Below are 20,511 nucleotides of genomic sequence, written 5' to 3' on the forward strand. Positions count from 1 at the left end.
ATATATATATATATATATATATATATATATATATATATATAAAACTTTGATATCGATAATTAGCGACGAAAACAAAATTTTCACTGGAAATTCAAAATATAAAGAGTTATATGGAAAGGTCAAAGAAGGTTCAACAATTTATATATACGTAAGAAAGAATAATTTATATAAGTGATGTAATTTTTCATGGAAGGAAGTTCGATTGAAATCTCCGAAACCTTGCTAGCTCTGTTCCAAGTTTTTTTTCGTTTTCTACTTGTGTTTGGTACCGACATTAGTACTAGATTAATTTAAATTCGTTGAAAAATCTTACGTTAAAGGGTAAAGTGCTCCCTAATAAAGGTCTCTTTGTATCCAAGAAGACTCAAACTCAAAACCTCTTAATTAAAGATGAAAGAGTACTTACTATTTCACCGTTAATCTAATGTGTGTGTATATATATATATACCATTACTTGAAAGAAATAATGTCCAAATCACTGTCAGTGCAGTCAATATAGTATATTTTTATAGATTGAAGACATAATTGTATTATTGTCTTTGGGACCACTGAGCCGGTGGTGTGTTAAAACATTAGAAATATTCTTTTTAATAATTAATTTCCTTTTAGGTTTAGTATTTACATCAATGGTAAAATATGTATTTTCTTTTTTTAGTTTTAAAATATGAAAAATATTTTTAAGTGTAGGATCTACATTAAATATTAAATATTTTTTTATTTTAATTTTTGTATCATTGAAAAAAAATAATATATTTTATCCCCTTTAATTCTCTATAAATAATGATGTAATTTTTTTTATTTTTTATGCGACAATTGTGTTTTTATTTATTATCTTTTCAATTTTCTCTTCCGTTTGAGAGTCTCCATTGATCTTTATGGAGCTGTGAGTTCTGTTTAAAAAAAAAAAACCAACTATCTAATTTGAACAGTTAAGAAGTTGTAATAGAAGATAAACCTCTACAATAATGTTCTAAAAATTCTATTATTGTCCTAATCAAAGTTCACTTAAATGAGAAACCAAAAAATATAAAGTTAAATTTGCAATTCAGAATTCATTATTACACATGAGATAACCAAAGAAATTTGGGAAAATAACAAAGGAGCATCAAGAATGTAGAATTTGAAAATAAAGTTTTATATCTCTTAGAATATAAGAGGTTGAAATTATCACTAACTACCTTACTAAAATTTCTTTGATCGTCAAAAAATATGGTTATTTTGTGAAGACTTTGAAGATAACTAAATAGAAAAATTATTGTGACTATTCCTATGAGATATAAATTCAAAATCTCCTCTTTAAAAGAGTCTAAAAGTTTTTCTACCATATATCTTGCAAAATTAATGAGTATTTTTCAAGCACAAACTTAAAATGGAAATTCGAGGATATTCATTTTTGGTGCAAAAAATTTGATTATTGCCCTTGCAAATTCTATATAGACACAACACACTTTTTTAAAAAAATTTGGTGATGTTTTTGTAAAAGGTTCAATCAAAAAGGTGATATTACAAAAATGAGCTAGTAAGACCCTCAAACAATTCAAGAGCTATTATAAGTTATAACACACTAATTATGATTGCACCAAATTAAAGTATTCAAACTCAACTTGAATTTGAAGGGAATGTTAAAATACTAGAAATATTCTATAACTCTTGGTATAATCTGAAAATATGGACTAAATTTTCAGAATTATTGGCATTAAAACACCAATGCATATAAATGATTATCAGAGGTACCTGAAATTACATTCTAAAGTGGAACATATTCTGGTGCTAAATTTTAACACTCTACAAAATTTCTTCGATATACAGAGGGCTCCAGGTGCTCTCCAAGTTTATGATACACAAACGAAGTTGGATGTAATGCTGTCAAGATGAACATCCCCGTCTTTGCTCTCTGAATCATTTCGCCTTCTTCTTCAAATGTTTGTGCAAACTTGTTGTTCCGCCAAACAAAAGATTGTTACTGATGCATTTGAAAGTGATGAATTGTCACAGTTGTACAACGGAAGTTAGAAACACACCTTAAAAATCACACATAGTGTGACAGGATGTGAGATGTAGAACTCTTCAATCTGCAACTCTGTCCCAGGTGAACATCCCCGAATACATATCTGCATCATTGTGACCGGGAAAAGGTGGCCTAAATACACAAAAAGAGAATATTTTGCAAAACATAATTTGAATATTCTAACCTGTATTCACAATGTTCAGCCCATGCACATCGAGCTTTCCCGTAATCCCAATAGCAGTCCTCATCCCTCAGAGGCCCACGCTTTGCTTTTTGTTGCAATACTTACAATGTCAATAGAAACTCAAAAACATTTATAGAAGAAAATAGTGAGGATCAGACACCACCTTTTGTAACAAAGTTGGACTTTTTATCAGGATGAATGTCATGCCACATCTCAAGCCACAGCTCCCGCATCAAAGCTGGAGATCTGACAATGTTCCTGTGATTTGCTACCGTACAAAATTTACAGTCAACAGATCAAAGATTGCCACGAGGTGTAAAATGTCCAAGCTTGATTCAATATCTTATATCTAGAACAATCCAACATTGCAAATTCATTATATGCAATTGTACAAGATCTTTGATATTGCATCATATGGAAGCTGAATATCATTTATGCTAGATTGGGAGTTATACATGGATGAACCATGTCTTAATTATGTCCAGTATCAAATGCTTACAACTGTTTTAAACCGATGAAGAACTCAGAAAAGTAATATTAGTCGATGGAATTGGACAAGCTCTCAAAACATGCTACTCAGGCAAGCTGGAAATTCCAATGTCTGCTTTTTTTACAAAAAAAAAAAGTTCTCTCCCAAAAACTTAATGATCCAAGAAAAAAATGTAGAGGCAAACTTGTTCAATTTCGCATTGTTAAGGGGAAAGTTTGGCCCTTTTTCCCTAAAAATTAGGAAAACATAGAGGAAAGTAAAGAAAACAAATAGGTGAGAAATTTCACATCATAAAAGAAGAAAAATAGCTGCATTCCAAAGCTTTTGGTATTAAACGGGTAAAGCTCAGCCACAAATGAGATGTAAGAAATCAGACAGTGAACCAGAAGAAAGAAATATTTATTTTCCAGCCGACAGAGGAAGTGAGAGAGGGTAAAATAACCAAGAAATTCCTCAAGGAAACTTAAACAAGAAACAATTGAGATATTTCAGATACCTTTATCAAGCTCCCAAACTGCTGTTCTCGTCCCTGGAAAACTTTCAGAATCCTCATAATAGGTTATGTACTTCATTGTAGGTAACTTTGTCATATTGGGAATGATATCTTCACCATGTTGATGCTCTATATTTAGATGCACTTGTACATCTGAACCATCATGCTCTGACTGATGTTGTCAAAGACAGAGTGTAAGATAGAGCTGCAGTTGCCAGTGAGTAGCCAATATAAATGCTAAAATCATTCATAAGCAAGCTTAGCAGAAAACTGGAGAGTATGAAGTCACAATCTTAATGAGTATTTTATGTTTCCCTATGTTGCTCGGACTCTTCAAAACTGTCAATGGGTGCATGTCGGATTCGCCAAATGAAGTGCACTTTAGGAGAATCCGACACGGGTGCGGCATCAAAAGTGAAGAGTCCGCGCAACTAAGAATTGTTTCCCACATGAAGTCAATTAGGCGAAAGGGATCTAATGAAATAACATTGCATAGCTTGGTTATTTAGGCCCTCGATCCGAATGAACCATCCTTTCCAAGGAAGTCCATCTTTGTTCCATGCAGGACGATTAATTAGGATTGAGGACCCAAATCATTCAGTTGGGATAGCTGCCGCATTAACCTTCTCGGACTCTGACCGTCCAACCTGAGACCAGATGAACTGGAAAAAGTTGGATATAGTTCTAACTGCACTGAAAAGTAGGGCTGTTGGGACCACACTAACACTGAGAAATGGACTGTTTTGTAGAAAAAGGTGGGGATCTTTAAAATGTATTGCATCAGACGTTCAAGTATCTAAGAATTACTACAATTCTCAGACATATCATAATGTATGCTCTTCTAATGTGCTTGTGATGGATGGTGAGATTGTGTTGGAGCTGTTTTAATATTCTTAATATGATTAGAAGTCTTCCCCATAATTAGTTCAGTAAAGGAGGTAATAAGGGTTGTGGTTTTCCAATTTAACTGTGAATGAGATCAAATAAATATCAGATGCCACTTCCCAGTTTAAAATAAAAAATAGAAAAATCAGATACCAAAAAAGAAGAGATAGGGGATCCTTTTAGACAGGATTTCCAAAAAATATCAATTGGCCTTCAAAGTCATACAACAGAACTGATTAGGGGAACAATAGTATCTTAGATATGACAGTGATACCTGTGGTGTCCTTGTTATGTTCACTTTTGGCCCCAGCCAATTCTTGCACCAGGAGAGGGAATGGTATGGCACCTGCGAATCTGCTTCACTTAATAAAAAAAGAATCCCTTGCTTGTACTCATAGTCATAGATTTGAAAGTTATCGTAATCAAACAGATCTGTTTAAGTTAAAAATTACACTACTTATGTCAGAGTTTTGCAGCTAACTCATAATTCTAATATAAACGTTACTGCTTGTCACACATAATATAGTGAAATTTATTTCACATCTTAAGACCACAATTATCTTAAGTTCATTTTAGACAGATTTACTTACCATAGGTATGTAGCCTTATAATCCTATAAAAGAAGCCACTTTAGTACGTTGTCAATCAACCAAGCCAATGAGTCTTTTATGTTATTTCTTCTAATTGCAGGTTAAAGAGGGAGGTTTGTTGCAGTAATCAACTAAAGAGAGCTTTATAACGACATCTAAAACTTAAGAAGGGGGGCCATTTCAATAGACTAAGAGAATTATAAACTTAAACATGCATGATTTATCGTTCACCGTACCGTCTCATCCCCACTTGTTGCACCCGGGTTTCCTTCAACCAGATTTCCTGACCTAAAAGGAGAAAAACATGCGAGGGATCCAAATGTCCAAGTAGTCAGTATCCAATCAATGAGAAGAAACAAGATAAGACATACTTACTCAATGTTTAGAATATGTACAAGCATAGAATAATTTCATATTCAATAAGAAGAATGATCAATTAAGAATCATACATAGTATCATGCTCCACATTGTCTGTATGGAAATTAAACACTAGGACTAAACTTTGGAGCTTGGGGATTTAAAAAGAAGGATACAATGTCCTGCATGCATTATTCAGATTTACATAAATCTTGCAACTTAATCCTCTATTTTATTTTCAACCCTTAAAACTTTCTGTCTCAGTGAAGCTGTGAAAGACCCCCATGGCATGGATGAGGAAAAGAATGATGAAGTAAGAGCAATAATAACAAGTGAAAAAACATGTTCGATATGCTGTTTAGAGAGAGCTTTTTAAAATATGCTATCAAGATGCAGAAGACATGTTACCGGGAATACAGAGATCCTTCAATTTCATATATCACATCTGTTATAATCCAATTATCAGGATAAGGCTTCCCACTTGGTGCAAAATAGTAACCAACCTGCCATTCAACATGAAGAAACCAGAAAAATATTCAGGATCATGTATTGATTGAAGAGCTTAACTAGAAGAGGAGAATATAATTACATAGAGGCAAGTAATGATAGTGTGGACAGAAGACAAAAAGTTAGGGTCTATTGGAAGCAGCCCCTCTACCCCACAAAGGTAAGGTAAGGGTAAGGTTTCGTACACCCCACCCTCCCCAGACCCCACTTGTGGGATCATACTGGGCATGTTGTTGTTGACGACAGAATAAAAGTTATTCAGTGGGGGTAATAGAGGTAGACAGAGGTTGATTTCTTGAGAAAAATAGCAAACTTGGGGGAATGCTATAACTCGCTTGTTTCATTTCCTTTTCTTTTTCCATATCACTATTTCTTCAATCAGGGTCATTCAGAAACAACCTCTCTATCTCGAGGTAGAGGTAAGGTCTGCGTACACGTATGTTGTTGTTGTTGTTGTACTATTTCTTCAAACATCATTTTTTTTCTTCACTCTCTTGCCGCAAACAAGTGATGGATATGAATATGGAAGCAAGCTCTTCCTTTAGAAAAAGTAAATGAAAAAAAAACAGTAGCCATTTTTTTCAAGAAATCAAAAATTATAGATCACAGCTAACATGACATGGTTGTAAATAAAAATGTGGACTTTCTGTTTCTGATTTCTTAAACCCCAGATCAAAAGAGGCCTATTAAAATTTTTCAAGTTGGAAGTTTCAACAAAATACTTAAAAGAATTTGAGATCCAAACAGATACTTCCATCACAAAGTTTCCATGTGAAAGCAATACGGAATTACGGACAAAGAATTATAGCAGACATGCCTAGGGTGATCAACAACAGACAAACTTACAACCTTCTTGCTGTAAGTTTCATATACAGTACCATTCCACCTGTAACATAACATGCAAAGTTTGAAGGCTAATTCAAGGGTTTCTAGCCATCCTATTAACTTCAGATGAAGGGTCATCTAGAGAACTATTTTTTTACTTTAGGTTTTGAAGAAGTTCAGAAATCAATACAAGAACATAATGTATTATCTGCTAAACAAGAGCAAAAAAAGTTGATTTAGTGTATATGCTGATTTACTGCAAAACATGCAATACTGACACTTCAGAAGAGAAGATTACCTACTGCCTAATCATCCATGTTAATTTACACATGCACAATAACATAATGAATTTCAAAACTGGTTGAGCAAAAACTTGACACTTGAGAAGAGAAGAATACCTCAGTCTTCGAATCTACGCCATAAATGCAGAATATGTTCTTGAGAGGTGGTCTTTCCCAAGGTGTTAGAGGATTTAAAATCGGATCATCATGGTAAGACCTGAATTTTAGATGGCAGAACATGGTATAGCTAGGAATAGTTTGCAAAGAAATAAAGAAAAAATAAGACAATAGCCAATAACTCATGGAAAAACAAAAAATAAGAAAAGAAAGTACGCACATGATAAGCTAACATGAACTACTTCCATCATACAATATTCTTATAAATAAAGAGGACTTAATCGTTGACCAAGTTTTATTTAGTTACTGTATCCATCTGATATATACAACCAACTTTGGGTAGCTCGAAGATTAAAAGAAGTTCAGAATAAATACAACTAAATTAGCATAATAACATTGATAGCACCCATTTACCCTCGGATGTCATATTTCTCCTTTCGGTCTGAAAAATTACAAACGCAAAATCTGGTTCGATACTTTATACTAGAAATTTCAACTATTAGCAAATGCTACTCTCTTTATATTTCAATTTTTAGTTACTCAAATTTTTCTCGTTAACTTTATTCATATAGCATCTTGAATTGATTTTCAATTTTCTCCATATAATTTCTCGGTGAAATGGATGTACAGCGACCTGCATAACTGATTACTGATAGTTTTGGAATAAAAAGTAACAAATAAATGCTACCTTCATTTCAGTTTATGTAACAACATTTCCTTCTAAACCCGTTGCAAGAAGAATGACAATTATCTAAAACAAATTTTAAAAATAGGTTTAACTTAAACTTCTCGTTTCACCCTTAATGACAAATTTTTTCTATAATAAGATAGCTATAGACAAGCTCTTATAGCCACACAAATGTTAAGGCATGTTTAAGATCAACAGTTTCAGAAGTCTTATTAGTCACACAAATGTTAAAGCGTGTTTAAAACCACAAGTTCAAAAGGTTGAAACTGTAGTTATGCAGTTCATGATAAATTTGGTGTCGTTATATTGATATATAGGTGTGAGAGGTTGGTTATGGCAGGTACGAGGAGAGGTACAGGAAGGTTGAAAATTTTCATTTTCTTCAACTAAAAGCTCAACTATATTTCGAATTTATTGAATATATATGTTACATTATAAGCATCAAGGAACTATCATTTTTGATGACCAAAGCTTTTAACCAATACATCTAGGAGACTATCTTCTTATCACATTATCTGAAAATATTGCATGGCATAAAAGGATTTGTAGATTTGATAGGAAGCTTGTAATTGCTCTTTTTTGGAGGTGGCCAGCATACCCTTAATGCTGATGAACACAATTTACCAATTTCAAAAAAAAAAAAGGATTTGCTGTTATACTCACTTTTTTAAAAGGTGAAAGAGTCTTTCACTGTCAGGATCATAATTCTTTATGGCTTTAAAAAAAGTTCCGTCAGAGACTTCACGAGCAGAAAAGGACAATTGTGTCGGGAATCCACATTCCTTCCCAGACAAGTTGGTTTGGGGAGTTTCTACTACTGATGGATAAACCTCATTCCCTGCTAGACGTATTAAAAGCTCATTAACACAAGTTATGCTAAAGACACAACATGCTTGTTGGCCTTTCGGTCATACCTCGATTCGAAGGAACTTCTATATTGATTATGTTTGTTGGCCAGCCAGAGTACTTTGATTTAAGTTCATGCTCATCGCAATGGTAGGCATGATGGTATTTTCTGTTTCCACCAGAGAAATATCTCCGATAAACATTATCAGTTGTACAATATTTTGAAAATGGTAACATCCATATAGAAGATCCAAATGTATTGAACATCAGGCGAGCTGTCCCCTGATAACTTGGAAAACATAGGCATCATATCAATGCAGAATTGCAGATATTGAAAAGCATAAGACAAACTATAATCTTTAGACACTCCAAGATAATGAACAGTATCATACATATTGCTCAATGAAGTGCAAAAGGCCTTGTAATAAAAAGAACATAAAGTAATAAATCTTTAAGAGAAGAACCTAGTTTATGTTAGTCATGTACTCCAACTTTTGTGACCATGTCACTTTTACTTAAACACGGTGAAAAATGGGGCCTCTCCAAATTCCATCTTCTTCTTTTTGAATGGAGAAGTGTTACGTGCTATTTTACAAAGAACAAACACTCTCCTGTTTGTCACCAATCTCTTAAGTTTAAAAATATTACAGGCAGAGAAAGAAAATGAATGGGGAAACATTCAAACTAGGTGCACACAGAGAAACAAGGGCGCAAAAATGGCAAGTACAATGCATAGTAACTGCAGGAACACTGGAACAGAGTGGAAGGAGCATCCTCTGTTGTCATAACATCCAGAACCCAGACATTATTTTCCAGACATCCTCTGTTGTCTCTATATCTTCACCTGCCTATACCTCTTCCAGAATTTAGTTGTATTTTTGTTGTTTAAAGCCTGTGAACTTCAGAATTTTCCCTTGATTTCCCCCATAGTATAGGTACTGCTTGTGTTAGTTTTATCATAGTGCATTAACTGGTTTGTTGTATTATCTGCTTGCTTTTAACTTACTTTAGCTTAAGTGTCCCTGGTAAGATATGATAGACTAGGATCTTGTCCTTGGTTAGGATCGGGGGTCCGGAGCAAGGGGCAGGGGTGGGTATGGGATTAAGAGGGCTGACAGACTGAGAGTAGGGCCTTGGAACATAGCAACTTTGTCCAGAAGTCCATCGAGTTAGTGAAGATCCTAAAGAAAAGAAGATCAATATAAACTGCATTCAAAAGACTAGATGGGTAGGTTCTAAGGCTCGCAATGTGGACGGGTTCAAACTTTGATACTCAGGAAGTCCGGGGAGCAAGAATGGTGTAGGCATTCTAGTAGATGGAGACCTTAGGGAGCAAGTGGTAGAGGTTCGGAGGGTTAACGATTGGTTGTTGGCGATCAAGCTAGTCGTTGGAAGGATAACTGTGAAGGTCGTTAGTGCTTATGCTCCATATTCAAGTTTAGACGAGGAGGTCAAGACGCGTTTTTAGGAGGAACTGGATGCATTTTTGGGAGATATGTCGATCACCGAGAAGGTTTTCATTGGCAGGGATTTCAATGGCCACAATGGGGTAACTCCTAGTGGTTTTGACAATGTGCATGGCAGCAGTGGTTTTGGGGTTAAAATCGTGATGGAAACTCATTCTTGAATTTTGCTAGAGCTTTTGAGTTGGCGATAGCTAATTCATGCTTTCCGAAGAAGAATGATCACTTGATTACCTTTTGATAGCGCGGTGGCTAAAACTCAGATAGATTACTTGCTTATGAGGAAAGGTGAGAGAGGCCTTTGTAAGGATTGCAAAGTTGTTCCGAGTGATAATCTTACTACTCAGCATAAGCTCTTGGTGATGGACTTGGAGATAAAGCGAGGGAGGAGAAGAAGTTATATCTCTTGCCTAGAATGGGAGGGAGGGTTGACACCTACCCTCACCCATGTAATTGGGGATAAGTTGACGACGGTGGGAGCTTGGAGTAGTAGTGAGGATGCTTAAGTCATATACTAATAGAGTCCAAAATATGTCAACTTAATGACATAAGTGCTTAAGTCATATACTAAATAGAGTCCAAAATACGTCTCAATATATATTTTAAAATATCCAACAATTTCAATATCTGAACTGTGCAACCTAAAGATCCTAAACAGGTATAATGTAGCCTACCACATTGGAATTTAAGTTGGATTAAAAAAAGTAAAACCTCTGAAACAGGAAGACCAAATGTAGACCCCGATAATGTTGCTTTGACTGTCTCGATAGCACCAAGAAGAGGAGCTCCTGAAACCACAAGGAAGCAGCAATTACAGATAAGGACCAATCCCTAAATTCTGAGATAAAACTGGAGGTCAAATAGTGTTATGGTCAGCAAAGGCATACCAACAGCAAAATAGGCATGAATGTGATCGTCTAACCATCGACCATACTCTTTTGGAGCAATCTCTAATTTCAACCACTCCAAGAAGTATCTAAAGACATTGTTACCTAATGAATGAGCGAAAACTATTGAAGGTCCACCACGAAGTTTAAGAGCAGTTTCAAAAGTTAGCCTGCCAGAAAGAAAAAAGAGATCAAAACCCCTCAATAAATAGAACAACATTTATCAGAAAAAGTACAAAAGGAAATGCTTAAACACCCAAACACATAATATGGCTTAGGCAATCCTCACCTCTTGATCTATCCATTTCTTAATATTTTCTCCTAAATTTCTCACAGGAGTTGAGAGATAAAAGGCAGGAAAAGAAAACTGTAAAGTCCCTGTGTTTTTGATGGTCATATATTCTTAGATATTTGATGAAGGGAAATTCCCCATGCCTAGGAGTAAGCTAGAAGAAGTTGAGTTGGATTCAAACTCAGATCTTCAACCATTGTAATAAAGTTATTATCTTGCTCATAGCTAAAAAAATTGCAACAAAATGAAAGAAAGAAATGCATGATTCTAGTTTCCCCAGGGAAAATGGAACTGGAAAGTTAGACTTTTCTATCAATTAACTCATCATTTGCACTTAGGAAAGGAACTACGTAGTGAGATCATAACACATATATCTGAATTTAAGGCACAAACAATATCTTGAAATACAAACTTTAGTTTGTGAAAGTAAAGGTCTCTCTCTTCAAGCTTTGATGGAGACAATCTCCAGTCATATGGAACTGCGATGATTGCATTAGCCTCAATACCAAATTCTATGCACCATTTAATCCATTCTTTCCACACTGATGACAAAGGACCTGAACACGAATGGAATTTGGATCAAGTAGAGACCAAAACAAATAAAAGAATCATCAGGTATAGCCCCTACAGTAGCGACAATATCTATGAAAAATTGTCCTTCACTGACCAATCTCTGTTAATGTCAATTTTATATGCAGAATTCTTTAGAAAATGATGACAGTAGAATCCCTGCTAAATGGTCTCGACAATCCAAGAAAAAAGGGCAGCACACAAGGTTCATGGGTCTAAAACAAGAAAAATGGTATTCGAGTCATGCATTAAGAGGTTTTCCCTATTCAGTTCCATGTCTCACTAATTTAACAAAATTAAAAGAAGGAAAAGAATGTGAACTCAGAAAATGCAGCAGAAGGTGAAAGGGCCTGGTGAAATACACAAACAGTTGCCACTAGTTAGAAAAGTATCTTCCACTTATTGATTGGATGAAATCATGAGACCCTGTTCTAACTTCTTGGTAGCGTTCTGGATCTAGAGGTGTTAAAGGAGCCGAAAAGTCATACGAAACTGAGAAACCACTTGAGCTGAGTTGATAAATGGATTTGTTCTTTAATTTGGTACTATTTGGTGTTAAACATAAAAAGGTAATAACATTAGGTGTGATTTATTATTAAGAAAAACAATGCTAAACCACACAAAACAACAATTTGCGTATCACTTCGTAATTTTGTGTATATACAAAAACATATTTCTTTTACATTATTTTTTTTAATCAGGAATATATATTTTAATAGTATTTTTCCCTTTACTCCTCAAGGTTTGTGTTTTTCCCCTCTGGTCTTTGGTTGCTTATACATATGAATAAACATGAACTCCCACTATAGCGATTAGATGCTTGTTTTGTTGTTCTTTAGTTTAATTCTTTTACACTACAAGAATAGCGGTTGCTGCAAGGACTTGACTGAGCCTGCATATGTTGTCGTCCAGATTCTGTTTGCAATGGAAGTGAAGATCTTACTTGCCCTTAAACAAATATTGAAGTTCCACTTCTGTAACAACCACGTTCAATCAAATCATACATAGTGTAGTAAAAAGGAAAACTTTGGAAGGACAGGGGAAAAAAGCATTTAACGACTAAATACTGGAACCTGTAAAATTAATTTTTAGACCTAGCTGGTTTGGTTTTTTCAAAGGTAAAATTGGCTCAACGTTTCTAACTATAAACAACAAAGGCCCTATCTAGACCAGTGTTGTCAAAAAAAAGTGAAGGATAACGCCAAGGACTCATTGAATACTAAGATAAAGCACAATTAAAGCATGCATTGAAGGAAGGTGCATATAAAAAGAAAAAATAAGTAAACACATACACAGTAGCATATTAAAAAAAAAAGAAAAAAATATAACTACAACCACAAACAAGAATTATATGGATAAAGGAATAGAAACAACTGTAATTAAGTAAAATATCTGAAGTAAAAAAAGTGATAGTGTTTTCATTTTTTCTTTATAAAGTAAGTAAAAACAAGTGTATAAAGCTCAAAAACCAACAAAAGAAATTTATTAGATGCAACAATGCAAATTTCCAATGTCTAATTCAAATCGATCAACCACTATATTCTACATTTTCTATCTCTATTTCTCATATTATGTTTCCTAAGGTTGCTTCTGTGAGTATCTTATTGTTTGGTGCAGCTCAAGACAGTAAACCCAGTGGTCTTATAAGTTCTCCAGGTATTATAAAAAGAAAGCTAGTTCGATGATTTTTGCTAACACATGCTTTAGCACTTGGTGCCTACTGAAGCAGGCAAAGTACTCAGCCGGCTCTGTGCCTAGATTCATGTGGTGACTTAAGATGTTACCAGAGAAAAATCAGTTCAGTTTCACTTTTGTCTAATGGAGGCCTAACATTTTGAATTCCTTATTCCAGTTTAATAGAAGTGCAAATGATAAAACAAGGAGAATAAATCAAGAACACCTGTTATATAACCAGGATCAAGCTCCGTTATTGCAGAAAGGCCACTATCAGGTCGAGACTTGCACTCGTTGTGATCTGTTTGATTGTAAGGATCCAACATCATACACTTCAACCAGCAATTTACAGCAGAAAGAAGCTGTAGGAAATATAAATTATTAACTTACAAGAAGTTACTACTTTTGTATCACAAAAGCAAGATCCAAACTCTAGACAGTTGTTTTTTTATAACTGCAGAAAAAGCAACAATCTCATGAATAGTATCTACTAACTTGCTAGAAAGAGTATTTCCCCCAAATAGAATTACAAAATCATATCTTTCCATATTATATACCACAAAAATCAAACAAATAGTTAGTTGGGATCGACTATATGAATCGTATTTAACCTTTCCGGATATTCAAGCCCATTCCATTCCAATACAAAAACAAATTTGTCTTTTACCAGATATCTACAAATTACACTTATTCCCAATTAATTAGTATTTGTCTTGTTCTACTCTTAATTAAATCTATATTTTCACTTCATGCATGAAATCTCCAGCTTTGCATAAAATAAACAGTGAAACAATATCAATATCTAGAGAGCCAATGTTGAAGATTTACTTTAGTAGTGTCGAGCCAGACTAAATCGAGAGGATTGAAATCGAGAGGAGAATAAGGGCAGTCTAATATTGACCATGCTCTCAGTTGTGTAGACGCGAATCCCGGGATAATAATTCCGGACAGCTTCGAGTAATCGCCGGCGAACTCACCGCTAAGGTTGCCGGCGGTAGCTAGGAGAATGAAAATGACGACGAATCCCACGTGTCCTCCTCTCATTGGCTAGAAAAAATTTGTTATCCGTTTTTTTCACATGGAAATTGGAACTTTTGGGGGCAACTGACTGACTTTTTGCCGCTGGGAATTAGAAAGTTTTCAATGATAAACTTTTATTTTTTTTCTTTTTGGTCGCAGACGAAAACATAACAAAATAATATTTTGTCCGTTTATTATTCGAAATAAACTATTTTGTTTTTAGCCAGATCTTTGGCGTTCGTTCACTATTTAAATATTTGACACATTTAAAACATGATAATTATTAGTACTCAGATATAAGTATACACTTTACGTTTGACTTAATGGATGGTCCAGCATCCACGATCTAATATGTAGTTCAGTCTCTAAATTTAATAAGAATATTATGGTAATTTATATAGTACTTCATTATTATGATAATCTAATTATTAATTATTTTGTAAGGACTAAATGGAGAGTTTGATTTATTAATGAATTTGATCATATTCAGGCTTATAATAAAAATGAACAGTAATTGAAATTTGTATGCATGTTCGAATTTCTTGAGGAAGTAAATGAAATTTATCTCTTCATTTATAATTATATACTTTGAAATTACGATTAGATTTGATTTCCATTAAGAGTAAAAATTGATAGTAGTTTAATATCCTCTCAGATAACTTTTACTTTTTTATTAATTCAAAAATAAATTTCTGCTTTACTTGTCATTTTTAATCCATAAAAAAAATTACTATATTTTCATGTTACATCCTTAATATTAATTACGTGTTTTCAAATCATTTTCCAAGTTCAACTATCAAACATCATTTAATAGAGATACTCTACTAAAATAACCATATTAAGTATTATTTTTTTCATAGATATGTTAAGTAAAGTAAGCGGAGAAAATAAATTAAAAAGTTTATACTTTTGAACAAGTGAAAGGAGATTTATTTTTCCTCCAAGGTCCAAAGTAAGGAGATTTTGTGGTTTGGGCTTAAGTTTTTGCCCGTTATTATAATAGCTTCTTCTTCTTTACTTGTTCGAGTATTTGTCAAGGAAATCATAAGTGTTTAACTACATAAAGAGTAAGTTTTTAACGACATCAACAACATGATGTAATTAGTAATTAAGTCAAAGAAAATAAGATATGTGAAATTAAAATATCCTTTGTTGTTAATATTAAATTTGACAATATTCAAGACGAAATTGATGTCAAGTTTTGATAGCTAGAGAGATAATTCTTCATTGGTATAACAGTCAAGATAACAACTCTGTAGGTGTAATTTAGATAAATCATAAAATAGTTTCACAAGTTAAATCTTGATATTTAAACACATTGTGATGTCATGGTTGATAGAAGAAATCACTTCCATAAATAGATAGATCTTAATTCATTTGTAACACACCTCTCATTTGTCTACTCATCTTCTAACACATTTGATCTTTTTTCTCTCTCGTATTATTTCGCTTGTATCCTTTTAGAATGAAATAAAATATTAATTGATTGTGTCTGAGTATTATTAATTGATTGTGTCCGAGTATGCAAAATAAAACAAAATTTTACCGACCCACGTAAATTTTAGTATATAAATTTTTTTTTTTCCTTCTAATTTTGAGATAGTATAAGGAAGAAGAAGTCGTATAATAATATTGAGGCAAATAATAAGAAATGCCGGCAGAGGAAATAATAGCAGAAACGAAACGTGAAATCCAAAAACAATAGAAATTCAATTCTTACCATTCTCCGTCGTTCATCTATGTTTATTCGGCAGTTTCTAACGTCAAAATCAAAGCTTTTACTCCGTATTTACCAAAATTTCAATCATCATATTACACAACAAACAAAGCTTGTTTAATTCGTAGTATCACTATTTCGTCCAATACATATTTTCTCATGAATACTGTTACTGTTGCTTCTTCAACATCAAGGTTTCGGTTTAGGGATATTCCCGCCGATGACGATTCAACTGATGCCCATTCCGTCTCTGATTTTTCCTCTGTTTCCAGTGATTTTGATGCTGATAATACAGAGCTTCAGTCCATGACTGCTAAGGTCTCATTTCCTCGATTTATTTTTTTCATTTTTTGTTCGATAATTAATCACAAAAATTTCTACTTGTCTTTCATTTAAAATTACAACATTCAAATGTCTTTTTACTTTGTGCGTCAAATCAAAATTACACAAATAAATTAAAACAAAAAGTGTATAGCCGTTTATAGCCATATTTCATTGTAAAAACTAGTTTTTTGTTTTACAAAATGAAAATGAAAATTTGATTTGTGTTTGACTATGAATACACGTTTTTCAATTTTTTGTGAGTGATATGAGGTGAAAAAAGTTTTTTTTTAGTGTTCTACTAATTTCTGAAAATTTTGGAAGTTAAATTTCAAAATTTGCACTTTTCGGTGGCCAGTAGTTTGAGCTTGGGACTTTCATGTTGGAGGTCTCAAGTTCGAAATCTCTTGCTAGCGAAAGCAAGGGATTTGCCTTCTGGGTTGAGCTAGAATTACCTCTGCTATGTGGTTTGCGAGCTATTGCAGAGGAGCGAAAGTTTTATCCTATGCACACCCAAAGAATAGCAAATGCGAATTTTCCTTATCATAAAAGAATATTTCAAAATGTAATAACTAAACATATTTTTCGGACTTTAGCCTCGAGAAAATAAAAGTAAAAAAGTTTCATAGGCAAAAGCCACCAACTTGCTATGAATAGTTACTTCTTGTTGTATATCATCGAAAAAATTATAAAATGGGTAGTGCACAAATTTTATGAAACTTGTACTAAATGTGTGGCCATTACATTAGGATATTTTTCTTTTGAAAAAATATTTTGTCATCCTTATGTTGCACATTTGATTTTCGTTATGTTTCCATCATGTTGAAATCAATTTGTGGTGAAAGAGAAAACGAGATTTGAAAAAAAGAAGGTATTTAGTTGAACAGCATAAACATTTTTATTTACTTAATTATATCTTTAACACGCTAATTTCTATGGAAATGTATAATCTTTTTGTTTAATACGTGTGTTAAAACTTCTTGTTGTTAAAAAATTGTTCTTTTGATGTTTGATTTTGCAGGGTATTACTCACCTTTGTTCAGAACTCCTTGAGTTGAAAAGAGAGTCTGAGGAAGATTTTCAGAAAATCATCTTCACAAATTATTCAGTATTTATTGGGTTAGTTATTTTCTCTATAAAACCGATGATCCGACAATGTGATATTTTCTATTTCAGAGTCCATCGGAAACAATCTCTATACTTATTGTTGCCAGACCTCACTTTGTGAGATTTCACTCCGTATATGTTGTTGTTGTAATGTGATACTGTCAATTGTTTTACCTTTTTTCTCCTGTAGTCCTATCTAATCAACACATCTTCCCTTGTTATCGAATGCATATGACATATGGCTATAAGAATAAAGGGTGTACGCGTTGTTATCTGTCTTTTGCTGCCACTTTATTCTAAAAATGTCATCACATACAGTGTGCAATCCAATTAATATATTATCGCGATATGTATACAGCCTTCAGTACTAGATGAATGTGATTTTATGTCTTTTCTTGGCAGGATCTTTGAAGGGACAAAAAATATAGAGAGTGACTTATTGCAACTGAAGTATCAGGTTGCAAAGCAGAAAGGGCTCATAAAAGATCTTACAAATGATGTTTTTCTAAAGATTCTCGAAGAGAAGAAGACAGAGTCAAATCTTGAAGACAGTTTATCAGATTATACGTCTTTGTCCAGCGTTATTGATGCTCACACAAACGAGGTTTCTGAAATTATAGATGATCTTCTTTCAGAACATCGATTGGATGAAGCTATTTCGTTCTTGGAGAAGGAAGCTGAGTTCTTCAAAGATAGTCAGTTGAAGGAGAACCCTTTAACGGATGAATTGATGTGTTATAACTCTAAAATATCAGAGAAGACATGTATGATTGCAGATCAGTTGACAGTAATAGCTAAGAATCCTCGCGTTTCTGCACCTGAACTGCAGAAAGCATTGGTTGGACTCCGTAGAATTGGTGAAAATGATCTTGCAACTGAATTATTGCTGAAGTATTATCAATCACGTATTGCAGATGGCACACATGACATGTTTTTTGCCAAGGTCTATACACACGAACTATATCTTCGAGAAGTCTCTAAGCTTTTATTTTCAATGATCTCCCAAGCAGCTAAAAGTTTCACCCTGTTGCATGGTGAGAATTCATCTTATGAGTCGGAATTACATCGGTGGGTGATGGAACAAACTGCAATCTTTTTTGTTTGCTTCAATAATTATGTTATATCCATGGTAGAGCCAAGTACTGGCCTATCAACAGCAGTAGAGGCTATACAGTCCACAATGGCGTATTGCTCTTTGTTAGAGGCACAAGGAATAAAATTGCAATCGTCTTTGATAGAACATATCCGTCCCTGTATACACGAGGTCTTACAGATCCACGTACAACACTTTAAGAAAGTGATCGGTATCTTTACATCATGCGAGACTTGGGTTCTGGGAAGATATCTAGTATCAGGAATTTTATCGCCTGATAGTTATCCCACCAACACTGGCCAGCCGCTATCAGACTATTGTCTGCTTACCAACAGTGGTCGAAAGTTCATAACACTAAATCAGGTTTGTTTTATAGAAAAATTTCATAGTTAAGAAATCCGGTTTGTAAATTGAAGCCATATTTCTATAGCTATAGCTATAATTTTGTTTTACTTGTTTACACTACCCGATCATGTCTATCTCTGAGTACCCTTTAAGATGTAAAGCAAGAAGATAATGGCTTTCTGTCGTTTTATTGTAGGCCATACTTGAAGAAGTTTCTCCGCTAATTCAACTACATATGGAAGGCTTACTTCTAAGAGGCCTTCTAGATCTTTTTACAGAGTATACTTCTATTTTGGAAAGCGCACTGACAAATCAGACAGAAATTGAGAAAGTCGATTCAAGAATCAATATTGCAGAGTCAGTAGAACAACAAGTTTCTCTTATTTCTAACTTATCAAAACTTTCACAATTCTTCTCCAGTGTGATTCGTAGGGCGTTCTGTGATACCTACCACTTGGAGTTTGAGATTGATAATTGTGAGCTCTTTATTAACGACAACTTTAGTCGGCTAAGATCTCAATTCTGCAAGCAATTAATTCTTAAATCCTGGACACTTGATAGTGAACATAGCTGTTGCACCGATTTACAGCCCTCTATTTCTTACCAGGTATGTTTCCCTTCCTCCCCCCGCGATCTCAAATATTTTGTCCTGTTTTTCGTTTACACACCCCTTAAGAAAGCATTAATAAGGATAACTAAAACTATTTCACCATGTCATGTCTCCTCAATAAGTATTTATTCTAAACTTCTTACCAGGAATTGTATTTCGCGTTAAGGAATCTAAAAGAGCATGCTGATGACACTCTTATCGAAATGAAATGGTTAAAAGATGTATTCATTGAGCTGATGGAGATGATGTTAGATACGAATATGGATAAAGAAGAAACTTTTCGAATTTTGAATCTTAAACAGCTTACTCTTGATATCCACTTTCTCCTTGAAATTGCTAAATGGGGAGGATACTTGTCTGATACCATTATGAATTCCTATTTTGATTCGGAATCTCGTATAAAATCAGCATTCCTCTCTGCTGGAATGGATCTTGAAAGGTAATTTTTTTTTTTAATATCGCGTTGATCTAAAACTATCATCTAACATGCATGGTTAAATTACAATGGCGGAAGTTCTCAAGTTTTCAGTATATTGCCTTAATACTCTTCAAGGTACATGATCTATGTCGGATGGGCTACAAAGACTGCTATTGAAGCCCTGCAGAAGCTGCATGAACTTGATAAAGCGGAAACGCTTAGCAGTGAGTTTATTAATAATATTGAAGATGAAACGATCAATTCTACTGAGTCACGCGGGAGTATTGATGATATCAAATCAGAAGATGTTACAACTTGTATCAAGATGTTCGAAATCGATGTTGTACCAAAGGAAGGTAATGCAAGTGTTGAAGAAGAAAATGAGAAGTGAGGTATATCAAGTCCTTTTTCCTTTTTTTTTTTTTTGTGTGTGTGTTAATATTAGAACCAGAATAGAGTAGATGTTCACAACAAATTCTAATGGCTAGCATTAACTTTTTTGTTAGGATAAAGTCGATATATCAAACAAGTTGTATTCATAATATATAAACATGACCCTTAATTTGACGTCATCTAGCAATTATGACATTTAACTTTGGATGTGCACAAGTAGATACTTAAACTTGTACAAAATTGAACAAATAGACATATTCGTCCTACATGACACCCTATATAACAAATTTTACGTCTTATGTGGCGTCCTACGTGTACTATGCCATGTAG

General features: G+C 33.9%; 1 protein-coding gene and 1 pseudogene across 8 annotated transcripts; one reads left to right on the forward strand and one right to left on the reverse strand.

The window, feature by feature from the left end:
- Positions 1-1,584: 1,584 nt before the first annotated feature.
- Positions 1,585-14,353, reverse strand: LOC107031503 (phospholipid--sterol O-acyltransferase). 8 transcript variants are annotated; one of them, XM_027919677.1, is made up of 16 exons: positions 13,986-14,353; positions 13,384-13,519; positions 11,326-11,470; positions 10,622-10,791; positions 10,446-10,522; positions 8,340-8,553; positions 8,089-8,263; positions 6,738-6,867; positions 5,416-5,510; positions 4,887-4,938; positions 4,335-4,406; positions 3,179-3,347; positions 2,356-2,460; positions 2,193-2,277; positions 2,022-2,111; positions 1,585-1,933 (listed from the first exon to the last, which is right to left on the reverse strand). In XM_027919677.1, the coding sequence occupies exons 1-15, from the start codon at positions 14,199-14,201 to the stop codon at positions 2,030-2,032; spliced, it is 1,923 nt and encodes a 640-aa protein (XP_027775478.1). In that variant the 5' UTR covers positions 14,202-14,353; the 3' UTR covers positions 1,585-1,933; positions 2,022-2,029. The 8 variants fall into 8 exon arrangements, 7 of the variants coding, with proteins under 7 accessions (XP_027775478.1, XP_015088389.1, XP_027775479.1 ...); XM_015232903.2 differs by having other exon boundaries at positions 6,738-6,837; positions 13,986-14,314; XR_003580363.1 differs by lacking the exons at positions 1,585-1,933; positions 2,022-2,111 and having other exon boundaries at positions 2,356-2,450; positions 13,986-14,314.
- A 1,563-nt stretch (positions 14,354-15,916) lies between these two features.
- Positions 15,917-20,179, forward strand: LOC107030416 (annotated as a pseudogene).
- Positions 20,180-20,511: the final 332 nt, after the last annotated feature.

Source organism: Solanum pennellii, chromosome 9, assembly GCF_001406875.1.
Source record: "Solanum pennellii chromosome 9, SPENNV200".
In the NCBI taxonomy this organism is placed as follows: Eukaryota; Viridiplantae; Streptophyta; class Magnoliopsida; order Solanales; family Solanaceae; genus Solanum; species Solanum pennellii.

Excerpts from the sequence above, each read along its gene's own strand:
- LOC107031503 (XM_027919677.1), bottom strand. The coding sequence starts at position 14,201 with ATGAGAGGAGGACACGTGGGATTCGTCGTCATTTTCATTCTCCTAGCT. Across the intron at positions 8,554-10,445 it reads TTGGTCTTCCTGTTTCAGAG|GGGACAGCTCGCCTGATGTT; the intron begins GTTTTACTTTTT and ends CCAAGTTATCAG. Across the intron at positions 2,112-2,192 it reads GCTGAACATTGTGAATACAG|ATATGTATTCGGGGATGTTC; the intron begins GTTAGAATATTC and ends ACAATGATGCAG.